Source organism: Salmo salar, chromosome ssa11, assembly GCF_905237065.1.
Source record: "Salmo salar chromosome ssa11, Ssal_v3.1, whole genome shotgun sequence".
NCBI lineage: Eukaryota > Metazoa > Chordata > Actinopteri > Salmoniformes > Salmonidae > Salmo > Salmo salar.
This window is the reverse complement of record NC_059452.1, coordinates 98672601-98687418: the sequence shown is the minus strand read 5'-3', so window position 1 is coordinate 98687418 and position 14818 is coordinate 98672601. Positions and strand designations below refer to the sequence as shown.

Genomic DNA, 14818 nt, shown 5'->3' with positions numbered 1-14818 from the left:
TCAAGCTCATAGCCAACAGGCTTAACTACAACACAGATCCAGTGGTTTCTCACATTCATTAAATCAAACATTTGCTTCCAAAATCCAAGTGGTTTCCTTCTGCAGCAGCAACTGTTAAGACACCTGTATCGTAGTGAATGGGTTTGAGTCGACACCCATAGAAAAAGTAACCATCCGTAAAGGGATATTTAACAGCCGTTTTGGCATTAGAAAACCTTGATGGTTTGAAATTTTGCCTGACTGAGGGTGTGGTGTAGAGATGAGGTAGTCAAGCAAACACATTTAACACTATTATAGCACACAGCAAGTTCATGCAACATCTGAATAAATAGGAAAATGTTTTACTCCTAAACTTACAAGCTTCCATAAGAGGGTTAATACATAAAGTTAATTCAAAACACATTTAAATATTCAACCGACACGGGGTACTGTGTTTAGGCCAGTGACGACCTCAATTTAATCCATGTTAAATTCAAGCTTTACCAACATGTGGAATACAGTCAAGGGGCGTGAACACGCTGAAGGCATATACTTTACATCTTAGGTTGTGTCAGTATAACATTAACACATTTTAAATATGAGAGAACCACCACTTATGTTCAGAACTAAATATTACCACTGAACAAAACTCAGAAAATGTATAGAAAGGTTCATTATAACTTGTGATCAGGTGAATGTGCACCTGAAGGGTAGGTGGGCGCTGAAAATCAGCAAGGGACAGCAAACAGCAGACTAGGAACACCTGAAACAAAATGACTGCCATTAACTGAATGAAACTGGAAGTTATCAAATGGTGAAGTGTACTAATGCGTCTCAGAAAAACGAATGGCACCACTATACAATCTGATGGTAATTCTAGCTATTTCAGGTCAGTGTTCATCACAGCATAAATAAGCAATTAATCTTCTTCCAGCTGACCACAAGGCACCTTGTTGCCAGGGTGAACAGCCTTACCCCAGTCTATATGTCCAGTTCTGAGACTGCAGGGATGTTATGCGAAGGTATCCTACCTGAAAAGTAAAAGTGTTTGAGTGAAAATGTACAATTTCATATAAGCAAGTGACAACTCATAGCCTGTCATGTTCAGAAAACCGAATATCACCACTGTACAATCTGACGGTAATTCCAGCTATTTTCAGTTTAGGATTCATCACAACCAGACAGACAGTGGACAGGTGGGGTGTAGCCTGAGGGTGTGCTTATGTACCTTTCACAGCCTTAGTTCAGTTCCACACCTGGTGAAAACAATCACAAGAGTCAAGATTAGAAAAGTAACACAAACTAGGGCCTAAACAGTCCGTTAAAAATGACACTACAGTAGGAATGTAAAGTCACAGCCTGTCATGTTCAGAAAACCGAATATCGCCACTGTACAATCTGACGGTAATTCCAGCTATTTTCAGTTTAGGATTCATCACAACCAGACAGCTACCCTGATGGGCCAGGTGAAGTGTTGACTGGGCAGGTGGTCATGTACCTTTAAAGATGTCTCCACTATCAACACCCTTGATTCAGTTCCACACCTGTTCAAAACCAACATCAGAATAGGAACACAATCAACTGGAGTTCATAAAAGTAAACTACAATAGGAATTGAAAGTTGCTGCCTGTCATGTTCAGAAAACCGAATATCACCACTGTACAATCTGACGGTAATTCCAGCTATTTTCAGTTTAGGATTCATCACAACCAGATTAGACCGCTACCCAGAGAATGGGACAGATGAGGTGTAGACTTAAGTGGGTGTTGGTCTTACCTTGGCAGATGGAGTCTCCATGCCATCAACTCATTGGGGCAGCTTCACACCTGTTAAATATCATAGGTGTTATGAAAATGAGTAAAATGAACTAGTCATTAGCATTTACGTCGAGAGAAAGGCAACTACAGAATTGAAAATTACAGCCTGTCGTGTTCAGAAAACCGAATATCACCACTGTACAATCTGACGGTAATTCCAGCTATTTTCAGTTTAGGATTCATCACAACCAGACAGTTACCCTGAGTGAAAGTCTGAGGCTGGAGTGGGTGTGGTAGTCTTACCTTTTGAGGTGACGTCTCCTCGCCATTAAGTCACTTGGGCGGAGTCGCCTGTTTAAAAACAATCATAGGGGTTATGAGAATCTATATAAGCAGTAACCACCACTTTGCATGATCTAGACAGCTTTGTTACTCAGTAGTTGAAATAAACTCATCAGTTGTCGCATCAAACTCTTCCTATTCAAGCTTTCATCACTGACAGAGCTGTGGCTTTGGCGCCTGATCAAATCTTTGATCAGAGAACTAGATACGAAGTTCTTCACATTAAAATATAAATTTGCCATTGAATACATTACTAGTAAGGCCTAAAAAAAAAAGTCTACTTGCCGTGTGTGTATGGTTCAGCCACAGGCCATGAGGGAGTAGTCTCCCAAATCTAGAACAAAACATAATTTCATCAAAGCGTTATTGGCAGGAGCAGCATTTCAATAGTGTTAGCTAACTTAGAGGGCAATGCATCTATAGGGGTGGCTTTCATTGTTCATGGATCAGATGGCTGGCTAGCTAGCCAACTGTTTAGGAATCTTCGTCAGTTTCGCATCGGACGGCACTTCCTATATCGGTATCATCACATCCACAAACTGTCAAAATAAACCACTTGTTACTGGCTAACATCCTCACCAGCATGGTTTACGTTACTATAATATCACCACTATACTATTGACTAATTCCAGCTAGTTTTTGCTTAGAACTCATAACAACCAGACCACAGAGAATGGGACCATTGGGGGGGTGGTGTTAATGTAATGTACCTTTTCAGATGATGCCGCCACATCCTTGGTTCTGTTGCACCTATTTAAACCCACCATAAGTAAACATTAGAATAGGAACTCAATCAACTGCAGTTCATAAGAATCAGGAAATTGACTAGAATGTATGAAAATGAAAGTCACTGCCTGTCATGTTCAGAAAACCGAATATCACCACTGTACAATCTGACGGTAATTCCAGCTATTTTCAGTTTAGGATTCATCACAACCAGACAGTTAGCAATAGTCAGTGTCTCAAAGGATGAAGTGGTGGTTTTACCTTTCGAGGTTAAGTCTCCTTGCCATCAAGTCATTTGGGCAGCGTCTGTTTTAAACAATCATAGGGGGTTAATGTAATCTATAAAAGCAATAACCCAAGCACTATTCAGGAGATACTAACAACTTTGCTGCTGAGAAGTAACCGAAATAATGACATATTTTTCAGCAAACTCCTCCTATTCAAGCTTTCGTCACTGAAAGCGCTGTGGCCATAGATAATGACGATTCAATTATTTATTCAGACTAGATACCAGTTAGTTGCAATTAAAAACTAATCTTAAGTGTGCCATTGAAAAGCCAACCAGATATTAGTCAGGCCTAGCTAGCGGGTAATATTGCAGCTGAATTTACCTGCCATGTGCGCAGTCATTGGCGTGTACGGCTTCAGTTCAATCCACATAGGCCAGGTACAGACAGCTAGAACATAATATAAATTGTGTTAAAGCATTTATTTGGACTAGCATTTTAAATTGTGTTATCAAAATGAGGGCACTGCATCTTGTGGTAACTGGCTGGTTTTCTGTGTTCGTGGATCAGATGGCTAGCTAGCAAGCTAGCTAACCGTTTAGGAATCTTCGTCAGTTTCGCATCGGACGGCACTTCCTATATTGGTATCATCACGTCCATAAACTAACTAAATAAATCACTTGTTAACTCGAATGCATTAGCAGCTAGCTAACTAGTTCATATCCTCGCCTTGTATACTTACCGCCGGCATGGTTTCAAAATGTTCAGAGTTCCCCACGTGCATGGTTCTGCAAGTCGCCATGCGCCAAGGTAGCTGCTGTTAACTATTTAACTAATAACTAGGGCAGGAGCATGGCAAGACTCAAGTGGCAGTACTAGAACAGTAACTTGATAGTAAAGAAGCATTTCTAACATATCAAGTTAAATAATGCAGCGGCCGTTCTACTTCAGCAAGTCAACCAGAGGACTCTTCGGAGAGGCGAGAGAGAGAGAGTAAACGTCGCCGGTCAGGTATTTATAGTGCACCGGTGACGTACACCACAAACACAGTCGGCTGAAGTTACGTAAGGCACAACGCTGGTAGGACGTCATCCAATGTGTGCGTTGCCTTCCCAACCAATCACTGCACACTTTACCAAAAGTCCTGCCAAGCGTGACAATAATGAATATAAACATTTTATTTAGACTACTCTAGAGTGAAGCAGAGATAAGCATTGGTTGAACCTTCATCATATCAGCTGTCCCAAATAGTATGTCAATGTCTTTTACTTGTATGTCGGTAAAATGAAAGCATCAATCATAAAAAAATATTTTTTTTTAAATGGAAATATTGTACTTTTATTTGTCGTTGATATAGGCTATTAAGGGGACTTGACTCTTGTATATGAAGTTCAAAATGTGCATACTTAAAATGTTTCACACAAGGCTAGCGCGCACTTCAGGACAGCTCACCCGCGCCTAGCTCTGGTCCAGGGCGTAGTACGTGTTCCTTATTAATGATGTAAGAACGGGCACTACGCCCTGGACTAGAGCTAACCCACTCATTGGGAGCCTACTGGAGAGGGTTGAGCTAAAACGGAGGTCCATAATTTGAGTCATCTGTTTCCACTACTGAGTTCGCAGCTCTGGTCTGCTGCTCACTGGCTGTCTTCGGGTGGATGTAGGCAGCCCTAGGGGACTTTCTATTAGTGAAAAATACATAATATGAGTTTAGTAGAATATATAGTGTTCTACCGCAACCTATTGACGAATTGGAGTTTACTTTTCGCACTTTCAGTGCTCTTGCAAGGTAAAATATTATTCTTTATAATTCTATGATTTTCTATCATGCCAATGAATCCTTGATGTAGCGATAGTCCATCTTCATGACAACACTATCATTTGAGTTTAGTTTATTTTCACCAATTCTACGTTGCTTGGTTTTTAGCTGTGCTACAGATGGTCTGTAATCATGTTTTAGGAGATTATGATACCATGTTTTACTGCATACGCTTTCCTTTTCATCGCTCCTTCATGATCTTAGATGTGTAAACTTAATAATATAATGTGTAAAAGCCTAGAATGGCAACATGTTCAGTCCTTTGATCTGGCTTCATGTGATCGTAAAGTCATGGAGACAAATAATTCCATGTAAGAGTCTCTACTTCCTTCCCCTTAGCAGGGTTTGTATTTGGTTGCTATAGTTGCCAGGTGACACTGTACACTTTTCCACCCGACAAAGCAAATCAGAGGGCCGATATGCGCCATGCAGGCAGTTTGTTAGTTTACTCTGATGTGCAGACAGCATCCAGTGGTCTTTTGCATTGAGGCGTCACCTAGGAGATTCAGGGGACACTTTTTCTGTTGGTGTCAGACTATAGATTAGGCTACACATCAGGTTACACTACTGTTCAGTTATTCCTTCTCTTTCAGCTGTTTTCACGTTTAAGCCTTTCCATGGAGAAGCCCCTATTCACTCTACTCTACATCTGTATGTGAGAGAGAGATAGTGTTTCTGTGTATTTGTCCTGTCTGAGTGTGATTGTCTGCATATGATTGTTTGAGCGTGTGCGACTGGGTCTCTTGTGTGTGTGATTGTTTGATTGTGTGCGTGTGTATGAATATCCATACCACCCCGTAACTTCCACTTGAAGAACATGTTACCACCTGTGAGGAGAGACCGCATCATTGCTCAGCTTCCAGAGGTGACACACACACACACACACACACACACACACACACTGCGGTTCTTATATGTGCTCACAATGGAATGTGTAGACTAGAGCAGGGATCATCAACTAGATACAGTCATTGGACAATTTTTTCTTGAGGGGATGGTCGGAGGCCTCAACATGATTACAAATCATTTGTAGACTGCAAATTGTCTGCAAGAAGCCCAAACAGATATAATATTTGACTAAAACATAATAATTTCAAAACTTGCTTCCATTTGTATATGATCACATGTATATTATGCGTGGGAATACTTGGGAACAGATTTCACAAATTAAAATCAATTGGAGCTAATTTCCTGGTGTTTGTACAACCTTTTTACGTCCAACAATAATAACAAATAATATAATAATATTATTACTTTAATTATTTTTGGATCAGAAAACATGGGGGAACAAATAAAGCCATCAGGCTGCCAGTTGGCGAAACCTGTCCTGGAGTCTTTTGTGACACATGAACACACCACCTCAGATTCTAATCTAATAATGTGTCCCTGTAACATAGTGATGAACCCTTTCAGAGTTCTGGAACCCTGTACTGAAGCAGATGATTACACAGTGCTGTGTGCTCATTTACTGTTTATTGGTCTGTTTCACACACCTAATGTTCTTAGTTTTGTTCAGGACTCGGTCACTGGCTCGTGCTAATGTGCCAGAATTGAAAAGATTCCATTCCACGTCCCCACAAGGCAGTTGTCTTTCTAGCTTCTGATTTCTGTGTGATGCAAAGCTGATATACTTTCTTGCTTTGAGTTGACACCTTGTTTAAACCTCTCTCTCTCTCTCTCTCTCTCTCTCTCTCTCTGTCTCTCTCTCTCTCTCTCTCTCTCTCTCTCTCTCTCTCTCTCTCTGTGTAGTGTTTTACCCCAGCTGCAGCGCTACACACTAAAGATGTCTTCCACTCACAGGTCAAGGCTGCCTGTCAGGGGCAAAAGACGGGCGCAGTGGGGTGAGATGAACACACACACACACACACACACACACACACACACACACACACACACACACACACACACACACACACACACACACACACACACACACACACACACACACACACACACACACATTTGACTGGACTCTTCTCTTTATGTGTCTGTAGCTTTAACATCGCCAAGGTGATTGTGGTAGGGGATGTGGCAGTTGGGAAGACATGTCTGATCAGCAGGTAAGGAATCACTACATTCTATGGCTGCATATGAATTGGCACCTTACTCCATATTTAGTTCACTACTTTTGAGAGAGTCCAATGGGCCGTTTGGGAAACAGTCTATTACCGATCTTATCTCCCAGGGGGCACGCTGATCTCCCTCAGGATGTGTACTTGCCAATTAAAAATACTACTGACCATTTCACTTCCTCTTAGTCAGTTGTTGCCATGACACCCAGGAGAATCCACACACAGCAGAGCACCTGCCTCTTCAGAAAGCAGCAAAACTGTTACCCCTGCTCTCCCCAGCTTGGGATAATAGAGACTGGTTGTTGACAAATTGATTGACTTATGGGTTTGATAGTTTCCATATTGAAGTAAGTTAGTTCAGTGATCAAATCTCCTGAAAAGTTGCTATTTATAGTCACAGCTTTGGGTACATGAAGAAGTATACAGTATGGTAAACTCTTAATGTCATAATGTTTCCTCTCTATTCTGTTACTGTCCTGTTACTCTTCTGTTACTGTCCTGTTACTGTCTTTTTACTCTTCTGTTACTGTCCTGTTACTGTCCTTTTACTCTTCTGTTACTGTCCTGTTACTCTTCTGTTACTGTTCTGTTACTGTCCTGTTACTGTCCTTTTACTCTTCTGTTACTGTCCTGTTACTGTCCTTTTACTCTTCTGTTACTGTCCTGTTACTGTCCTTTTACTCTTCTGTTACTGTCCTGTTACTGTCTTTTTACTCTTCTGTTACTGTCCTTTTACTGTCCTTTTACTGTTCTGTTACTGTTCTGTTACTGTCCTGTTACTGTCCTTTTACTGTTCTGTTACTGTTCTCTTACTGTCCTGTTACTGTCCTTTTACTCTTCTGTTACTGTCCTGTTACTGTCCTGTTGCTGTCCTTTTACTCTTCTGGTACTGTCCTGTTACTGTCCTTTTACTATTCTGTTACTGTTCTGTTACTGTCCTGTTACTCTTCTGTTACTGTCCTGTTACTGTCCTGTTACTGTCCTGTTACTCTTCTGTTACTGTCCTGTTACTGTCCTGTTACTCTTCTGTTACTGTTCTGTTACTGTCCTGTTACTGTTCTGTTACTGTTCTGTTACTGTTCTGTTACTGTCCTGTTACTGTCCTTTTACTCATCTGTTACTGTCCTGTTATTGTTCTTTTACTCTTCTGTTACTGTTCTGTTACTGTCCTGTTACTGTCATTTTACTCTTCTGTTACTGTCCTGTTACTGTTCTGTTACTGTTCTGTTACTGTCCTTTTACTGTCCTGTTACTGTCCTTTTATTCTTCTGTTACTGTCCTGTTACTGCCCTGTTACTGTCCTTTTACTCTTCTGTTACTGTTCTGTTACTGCCCTGTTACTGTCCTTTTACTGTCCTGTTACTGTCCTTTTATTCTTCTGTTACTGTTCTGTTACTGTCCTGTTACTGTCCTTTTACTCTTCTGTTACTGTCCTGTTACTGCCCTGTTACTGTCCTTTCACTCTTCTGTTACTGTTCTGTTACTGTCCTGTTACTGTCCTTTTACTATTCTGTTACTGTCCTGTTACTGTCCTTTTACTGTCCTGTTACTGTCCTGTTACTCTTCTGTTACTGTTCTGTTACTGTGCTGATACTGTCCTTTTACTCTTCTGTTACTGTCCTGTTACTCTTCTGTTACTGTTCTGTTACTGTCCTGTTACTGTCCTGTTACTCTTCTGTTACTGTCCTGTTACTGTCCTTTTACTCTTCTGTTACTGTTCTGTTACTGTCCTGTTACTGTCCTGTTACTGTCCTTTTTATCTTCTGTTACTCTTCTGTTACTGTCCTGTTACTGTCCTGTTACCGCTGTGTTATGGTCCTGTTACTGTCATAGTTCTGTTACTGTCCTGTTACTGTCCTGTTACCGCTCTGTTATGGTCCTGTTACTGTCTTGTTACTGTCATAGATCTGTTACTGTCTGTCACGTCCTGGCCAGTATAAGGTTAATTGTTTTTGTAGTTTGGTCAGGACGTGGCAGAGGGTATTTGTTTTATGTGGTTCAGGGTGGGTGATTATTCTGTGTATAGCCTTGTGCCTTACCAGACTGTTTATTTGTCGAGTGTTCGTTTTTCGTGTTTGTTATTTTTGTATGTTCATTTTTGAGAGTAATTAAAAATCAAGATGAGCATTCACGTACCTGCTGCGTTTTGGTCCTCATTCACCGACAACAACCGTGACAGAATCACCCACCACTCAAGGACCAAGCAGCAGAAGAAGGAGCAGAGGGAATTCGAGTTGGACTGGCGGGAGAAATGGACCTGGGAGGAAGTTCTGGACGGGGCCGGACCTTGGCACCAGGCTGGGGATTATCGACGCCCGCAGTGGGAAATTGAGGCAGCCAAGGCAGAGAGGCGGTGGTACGAGGCCAAGTACGCGCTGAAGGAGAAGCACGAGAGGCACCCCCAAGAAAATTTTTTGGGGGGGCACACGGGTAGTTTGGCTAGGCGTAAGAAGAGCCGGAAGCCAGCTACCCGTGGTTATATGGAGGAGCGTATGGGGTGGAGAGCGCTATGTTTCGCTGAGGAGCGCACTATCTCACCCATACGCACGCACAGTCCGGTGCGCGTTATTCCAGCCCCTCGCAGGTGCCGTGCTAGAGCGGGCATCCAGCCTGGTAGGAGGATGCCTGCACAGCGCATCTGGTCGCCGGTACGCCTCCGAGGACCAGGCTACCCAACTCCCGCTCTACGCACGGCTACCATCAGGCCCCTGCACAGCCCAGTCTGCCCTGTACGGGCACCCCGCTCGTACAGGGCTACTAGTTCCATCCAGCCAAGACGGGTTGTGCAGGAGGTAAGATCGAGACCGACTGTGCGCCTCCATAGCCCTGGGTTTCCAGCTCCTGTCTCTCGTGCGGACCCGGAAGTGCGTCAACCCAGTCCGACTCGTCCTGTTCCCGCTCCCCGCACTAGCCTGGAGGTGCGTGTACATAATCTGGTAAGCCCAGTACCAGCACCACGCACCAGGCTACAAGTGCGTCAACCCAGCCTCGCCAGTCAACAGTCATCGTCAGAGCTGCCCGCCAGTCAACAGTCATCGTCAGAGCTGCCCGCCAGTCAACAGTCATCGTCAGAGCTGCCCGCCAGTCAACAGTCATCGTCAGAGCTGCCCGCCAGTCAACAGTCTTCAGAGCTGCCCGCCAGTCAACAGTCGCCAGAGCTGCCCGCCAGTCAACAGTCGCCAGAGAGGTCAGACTGCGCTGAACTGCCGGAGTGGTCAGACTGCGCTGAACTGCCGGAGTGGCCAGACTGCGCTGAACTGCCGGAGTGGCCAGACTGCGCTGAACTGCCGGAGTGGCCAGACTGCGCTGAACTGCCGGAGTGGCCAGACTGCGCTGAACTGCCGGAGTGGCCAGACTGCGCTGAACTGCCGGAGTGGCCAGACTGCCCTGAACTGCCGGAGTGGCCAGACTGCCCTGAACTGCCGGAGTGGCCAGACTGCCCTGAACTGCCGGAGTGGCCAGACTGCCCTGAACTGCCGGAGTGGCCAGACTGCCCTGAACTGCCGGAGTGGCCAGACTGCCCTGAACTGCCAGACTGCCCAGACTGTCCCGAATTGCCAGACTGCCCAGACTGTCCCGAATTGCCAGACTGCCCAGACTGTCCCGAATTGCCAGACTGCCCAGACTGTCCCGAATTGCCAGACTGCCCAGACTGTCCCGAATTGCCAGACTGCCCAGACTGTCCCGAATTGCCAGACTGCCCAGACTGTCCCGAATTGCCAGACTGCCCCGACTGCCCCCGGCGATGCCAGACTGGCCCGACTGCCGGAGTGGCCAGACTGCCCTGAACTGCCGGAGTGGCCAGACTGCCCTGAACTGCCGGAGTGGCCAGACTGCCCTGAACTGCCAGACTGCCCAGACTGTCCCGAATTGCCAGACTGCCCAGACTGTCCCGAATTGCCAGACTGCCCAGACTGTCCCGAATTGCCAGACTGCCCAGACTGTCCCGAATTGCCAGACTGCCCAGACTGTCCCGAATTGCCAGACTGCCCAGACTGTCCCGAATTGCCAGACTGCCCAGACTGTCCCGAATTGCCAGACTGCCCCGACTGCCCCCCGGCGATGCCAGACTGGCCCGACTGCCCCTCGGCGATGCCAGAGTGGCCCGACAGCCTGGAACGGCCGGAACCAGAGCCACCTCCAGAAATAGGTGGGTTGGGGAGGGGGGGTGTAGCACAGTGCCGTCGTTGACGGCAGCCACCCTCCCTTCCCTCCCTTTAGAAAAGGGGATTTTTTTTTGGTGTTGCTTGGGGTTATTTTTTAAGGTGCTTCTGGGGTAGCACCTTTAAGGGGGGGGTACTGTCACGTCCTGGCCAGTATAAGGTTAATTGTTTTTGTAGTTTGGTCAGGACGTGGCAGAGGGTATTTGTTTTATGTGGTTCAGGGTGGGTGATTATTCTGTGTATAGCCTTGTGCCTTACCAGACTGTTTATTTGTCGAGTGTTCGTTTTTCGTGTTTGTTATTTTTGTATGTTCATTTTTGAGAGTAATTAAAAATCAAGATGAGCATTCACGTACCTGCTGCGTTTTGGTCCTCATTCACCGACAACAACCGTGACACTGTCCTGTTACTGTCATAGTTCTGTTACTGTCCTGTTACTGTCCTGTTACTGTCCTCTTTATCTTATGTTACTCTTCTGTTACTGTCCTGTTACTGTCTTGTTACCATTGTGTTACTGTCCTGTTAGTGTCCTGTTACCGTCCTGTTACTGTCATAGTTCTGTTACTATCCTGTTACTGTCCTGTTACCATTGTGTTACTGTCCTGTTACTGTCCTGTTACCGTCCTGTTACTGTCATAGTTCTGTTACTATCCTGTTACTGTCCTGTTACCATTGTGTTACTGTCCTGTTACTGTCCTGTTACCATTGTGTTACTGTCCCGTTACTGTCCTGTTACCATTGTGTTACTGTCCTGTTACTGTTCTCTTACTGTTTTGTTGCTGTCATGTTACTGTTTTGTTACCATCCTGATACTGTCTATATATTACTCAGGTGCTGCGAGGACAGACGTTAGTCACCCAAGACAGGGACTGTAATAACGACATTGATTATGTTATATTCCCCCCCGTCTCTCCACAGGTTCTGTAAGGACTCGTTTGATAAGAACTATAAGGCCACCATCGGAGTGGATTTTGAGATGGAACGGTTTGAGGTGTTGGGGGTGCCCTTCAGTTTACAGCTGTGAGTAGTACGCACGCACGCACGCACGCACGCGCACACACACACACACACACACACACACACACACACACACACACACACACACACACACACACACACACACACACACACACACACACACACACACACACACACACACACACACACACACACTTCACACTCATCATCCTCACCCTTTCCTCATCAATTGTCGTCTGTTGCCTCTCTCTCTCTCTCTCTCTCTCTCCCTTTCTCTCTCTCTCTCTCTCTCTCTCTCTTTCTCTCTCCCTCTCTCAGATGGGACACAGCGGGTCAGGAGAGGTTCAAGTGCATCGCCTCCACATATTACAGAGGAGCACAAGGTACGAAAACAAACACACACGTATGTTATAGGAAGCCATTAGATGTATTGTGGTGATGCCTGCAGCCTGTCTCTTCTCTAATGTGTGTTGTGTTGTTCTCCTGGTTTCTCTCAAGCCATCATAGTGGTATTTGACCTGAGCTGTGTGACCTCTCTGGACAATGCCAGGTAAGAGATGCTAACATATTACATGTTGTTATCTGTAGCATCCAGATATAATGGCTTTTCATCATAGTATCTCAGTGGCCATCAGTCAATTTCTATGTTAGACTACTTAATTGCATGTGATAGACATGTGTGTACGCGCGTTCAGGCAGTGGCTGGAGGATGCTATGAAGGAGAACGATCCCTCCAGTGTTCTGCTGTTCCTGGTCGGAACCAAGAAGGACCTCAGTGTGAGTCTGATGGAAAAGATCCAACCTGACTAAAGACAGCACAAATGATCTGTCATTGATTGATTTAAAGATGAAGTATTTCAAACTGTATCTCTCTCTCCCCCCCTCTCTCTCCCCCTCTCTCTCTCTCCCCCCTCCCCCCCCCCTCTCTCTCAGTCTCCTAATCAGTTGGCCTACATGGAGCAGGAGGCCATCAGACTGTCAGAGGAAATCAGAGCAGAGTACTGGACTGTGTCTGCTAAGTCAGGTAGTGCTGGGAATACACACACAAACACAGATCCACACATAACATCCTCTGGTTTACTCCCTCATGTGTCCCCCATCATATCCCATTCTATCTCCGTGTGTGTTTTTCTTTCTTCCTCCCCTCAAACACTCTCTCTTTCCGTCCTCCCTCCTTTCTCTCTCTCTCTCTCTCTCTCTCTCTCTCTCTCTCTCTCTCTCTCTCTCTCTCTCTCTCTCTCTCTCTCTCAGGAGAGAGTATCAGGGAGTTCTTCTTCCGGGTAGCGTCTCTAACCTTTGAGGCCAACGTGCTGGCAGAGCTCGAGAAGAGTGGGTCCAGACGTGTTGGTGACATTATCAGTAAGTTTATTTTATTACATCTAGGAGACAGTAGCAACGGCTTTCCGTTTACCCTCCTTTATTCTCACGTTATAGCAACATGTTTCCTGCAGGAATCACAGAGAGCACAGAAGAAGAGTACAAACCAACCAAGAGGAAAGCAACCTGCTGCTGATGGGGAAGGATACATACACTTCACTACACAGGACAACACTACACAGGACAACACAGGACAACACTACACAGGACAACACTACACAGGACAACGCAGGACAACACTACACAGGACAACACTACACAGGACAACACAGGACAACACTACACAGGACAACACTACACAGGACAACACTACACAGGACAACACTACACAGGACAACACTACACAGGACAACACAGGACAACACTACACAGGACAACGCAGGACAACACTACACAGGACAACGCAGGACAACACTACACAGGACAACACAGGACAACACTACACAGGACAACACAGGACAACACTACACAGGACAACACAGGACAACACTACACAGGACACACTACACAGGACAACACTACACAGGACAACACAGGACAACACTACACAGGACAACACTACACAGGACAACACTACACAGGACAACACAGGACCACACTACACAGGACAACACTACACAGGACAACACAGGACAACACTACACAGGACAACACAGGACAACACTACACAGGACAACACAGGACAACACAACAACACAGCACAGGACAACACTACACAGGACAACACAACACAACACTACACAGGACAACACAACACATAACACTACACAGGAAAACACAACACAACACACTGAGGATGACCACATGGGAAGATGAGATTAATACTGTTACACTCAATTCCCGCAAAACAACTCTGAATACTGAAGTATGGGAGACTGAATGCCAGAACACAATCATGCATCTGTGTGTTTATACAATGTGAAAGTGTTGTCTCAGTGAGGACGATTTCAATTCCATGGACTGTCAGCTGACCGAGAGAAGAAGTAACAGCAACAGCAATTGCATTTATCCCCAACAATCCATGGATAACAGATTTATCCCCAACAATCCATGGATAACAGATTTATCCCCAACAATCCATGGATAACAGATTTATCCCCAACAATCCATGGATAACAGATTTATCCCCAACAATCCATGGATAACAGATTTATCCCCAACAATCCATGGATAACAGATTTATCCCCAACAATCCATGGATAACAGATTTATCCCCAACAATCCATGGATAACAGATTTATCCCCAACAATCCATGGATAACAGATTTATCCCCAACAATCCATGGATAACAGATTTATCCCCAACAATCCATGGATAACAGATTTATCCCCAACAATCCATGGATAACAGATTTATCCCCAACAATCCATGGATAACA

General features: G+C 45.0%; 1 protein-coding gene, 2 long non-coding RNA genes and 9 other non-coding genes across 12 annotated transcripts; 1 reads left to right on the top strand and 11 right to left on the bottom strand.

Annotated features, from left to right (window-relative positions):
• Nucleotides 1–426: 426 nt before the first annotated feature.
• LOC106563786 (uncharacterized) lies at nucleotides 427–2093 on the bottom strand. Its single transcript, XR_001319317.1, has 6 exons — nucleotides 2040–2093; nucleotides 1756–1805; nucleotides 1478–1523; nucleotides 1208–1235; nucleotides 955–1010; nucleotides 427–742 (listed from the first exon to the last, which is right to left on the bottom strand). It is a non-coding gene; the product is annotated as an uncharacterized lncRNA (long non-coding RNA).
• On the bottom strand, nucleotides 812–885 carry LOC123725281 (small nucleolar RNA SNORD65). The gene has a single exon (XR_006757782.1). It is a non-coding gene; the product is annotated as a small nucleolar RNA SNORD65 (small nucleolar RNA).
• LOC123725279 (small nucleolar RNA SNORD65) lies at nucleotides 1082–1156 on the bottom strand. Its single transcript, XR_006757780.1, has one exon. It is a non-coding gene; the product is annotated as a small nucleolar RNA SNORD65 (small nucleolar RNA).
• Nucleotides 1346–1420, bottom strand: LOC123725280 (small nucleolar RNA SNORD65). The gene has a single exon (XR_006757781.1). It is a non-coding gene; the product is annotated as a small nucleolar RNA SNORD65 (small nucleolar RNA).
• Nucleotides 1614–1688, bottom strand: LOC123725278 (small nucleolar RNA SNORD65). The gene has a single exon (XR_006757779.1). It is a non-coding gene; the product is annotated as a small nucleolar RNA SNORD65 (small nucleolar RNA).
• LOC123725277 (small nucleolar RNA SNORD65) lies at nucleotides 1910–1984 on the bottom strand. Its single transcript, XR_006757778.1, has one exon. It is a non-coding gene; the product is annotated as a small nucleolar RNA SNORD65 (small nucleolar RNA).
• Nucleotides 2094–2167: 74 nt separating the features above from the next.
• LOC123725319 (small nucleolar RNA SNORD49) lies at nucleotides 2168–2236 on the bottom strand. The gene has a single exon (XR_006757817.1). It is a non-coding gene; the product is annotated as a small nucleolar RNA SNORD49 (small nucleolar RNA).
• Nucleotides 2237–2357: 121 nt separating this feature from the next.
• On the bottom strand, nucleotides 2358–4052 carry LOC106563787 (uncharacterized). Its single transcript, XR_001319318.2, has 5 exons — nucleotides 3774–4052; nucleotides 3416–3481; nucleotides 3066–3110; nucleotides 2789–2828; nucleotides 2358–2412 (listed from the first exon to the last, which is right to left on the bottom strand). It is a non-coding gene; the product is annotated as an uncharacterized lncRNA (long non-coding RNA).
• Nucleotides 2539–2612, bottom strand: LOC123725317 (small nucleolar RNA SNORD49). Its single transcript, XR_006757815.1, has one exon. It is a non-coding gene; the product is annotated as a small nucleolar RNA SNORD49 (small nucleolar RNA).
• LOC123725276 (small nucleolar RNA SNORD65) lies at nucleotides 2940–3014 on the bottom strand. Its single transcript, XR_006757777.1, has one exon. It is a non-coding gene; the product is annotated as a small nucleolar RNA SNORD65 (small nucleolar RNA).
• LOC123725318 (small nucleolar RNA SNORD49) lies at nucleotides 3616–3689 on the bottom strand. The gene has a single exon (XR_006757816.1). It is a non-coding gene; the product is annotated as a small nucleolar RNA SNORD49 (small nucleolar RNA).
• Nucleotides 4053–4587: 535 nt separating the features above from the next.
• rab34b (RAB34, member RAS oncogene family b) lies at nucleotides 4588–13734 on the top strand. Its single transcript, XM_045690168.1, has 11 exons — nucleotides 4588–4820; nucleotides 5444–5715; nucleotides 6600–6691; nucleotides 6845–6910; nucleotides 12003–12104; nucleotides 12381–12445; nucleotides 12561–12612; nucleotides 12758–12839; nucleotides 12996–13086; nucleotides 13314–13421; nucleotides 13514–13734. Exons 2-11 carry the CDS (start codon nucleotides 5668–5670, stop codon nucleotides 13573–13575), a joined length of 768 nt encoding a protein of 255 aa, XP_045546124.1. The 5' UTR covers nucleotides 4588–4820; nucleotides 5444–5667; the 3' UTR covers nucleotides 13576–13734.
• The last annotated feature ends 1084 nt before the right edge of the window (nucleotides 13735–14818 follow it).

Bases quoted from the DNA above. Each gene is read 5' to 3' on its own strand.
- rab34b (XM_045690168.1), top strand. From the start codon at position 5,668: ATGTTACCACCTGTGAGGAGAGACCGCATCATTGCTCAGCTTCCAGAG. The intron at 6,911-12,002 runs GTAAGGAATCAC...GTCTCTCCACAG, and splicing joins AAGACATGTCTGATCAGCAG to GTTCTGTAAGGACTCGTTTG. The intron at 12,105-12,380 runs GTGAGTAGTACG...TCCCTCTCTCAG, and splicing joins GTGCCCTTCAGTTTACAGCT to ATGGGACACAGCGGGTCAGG.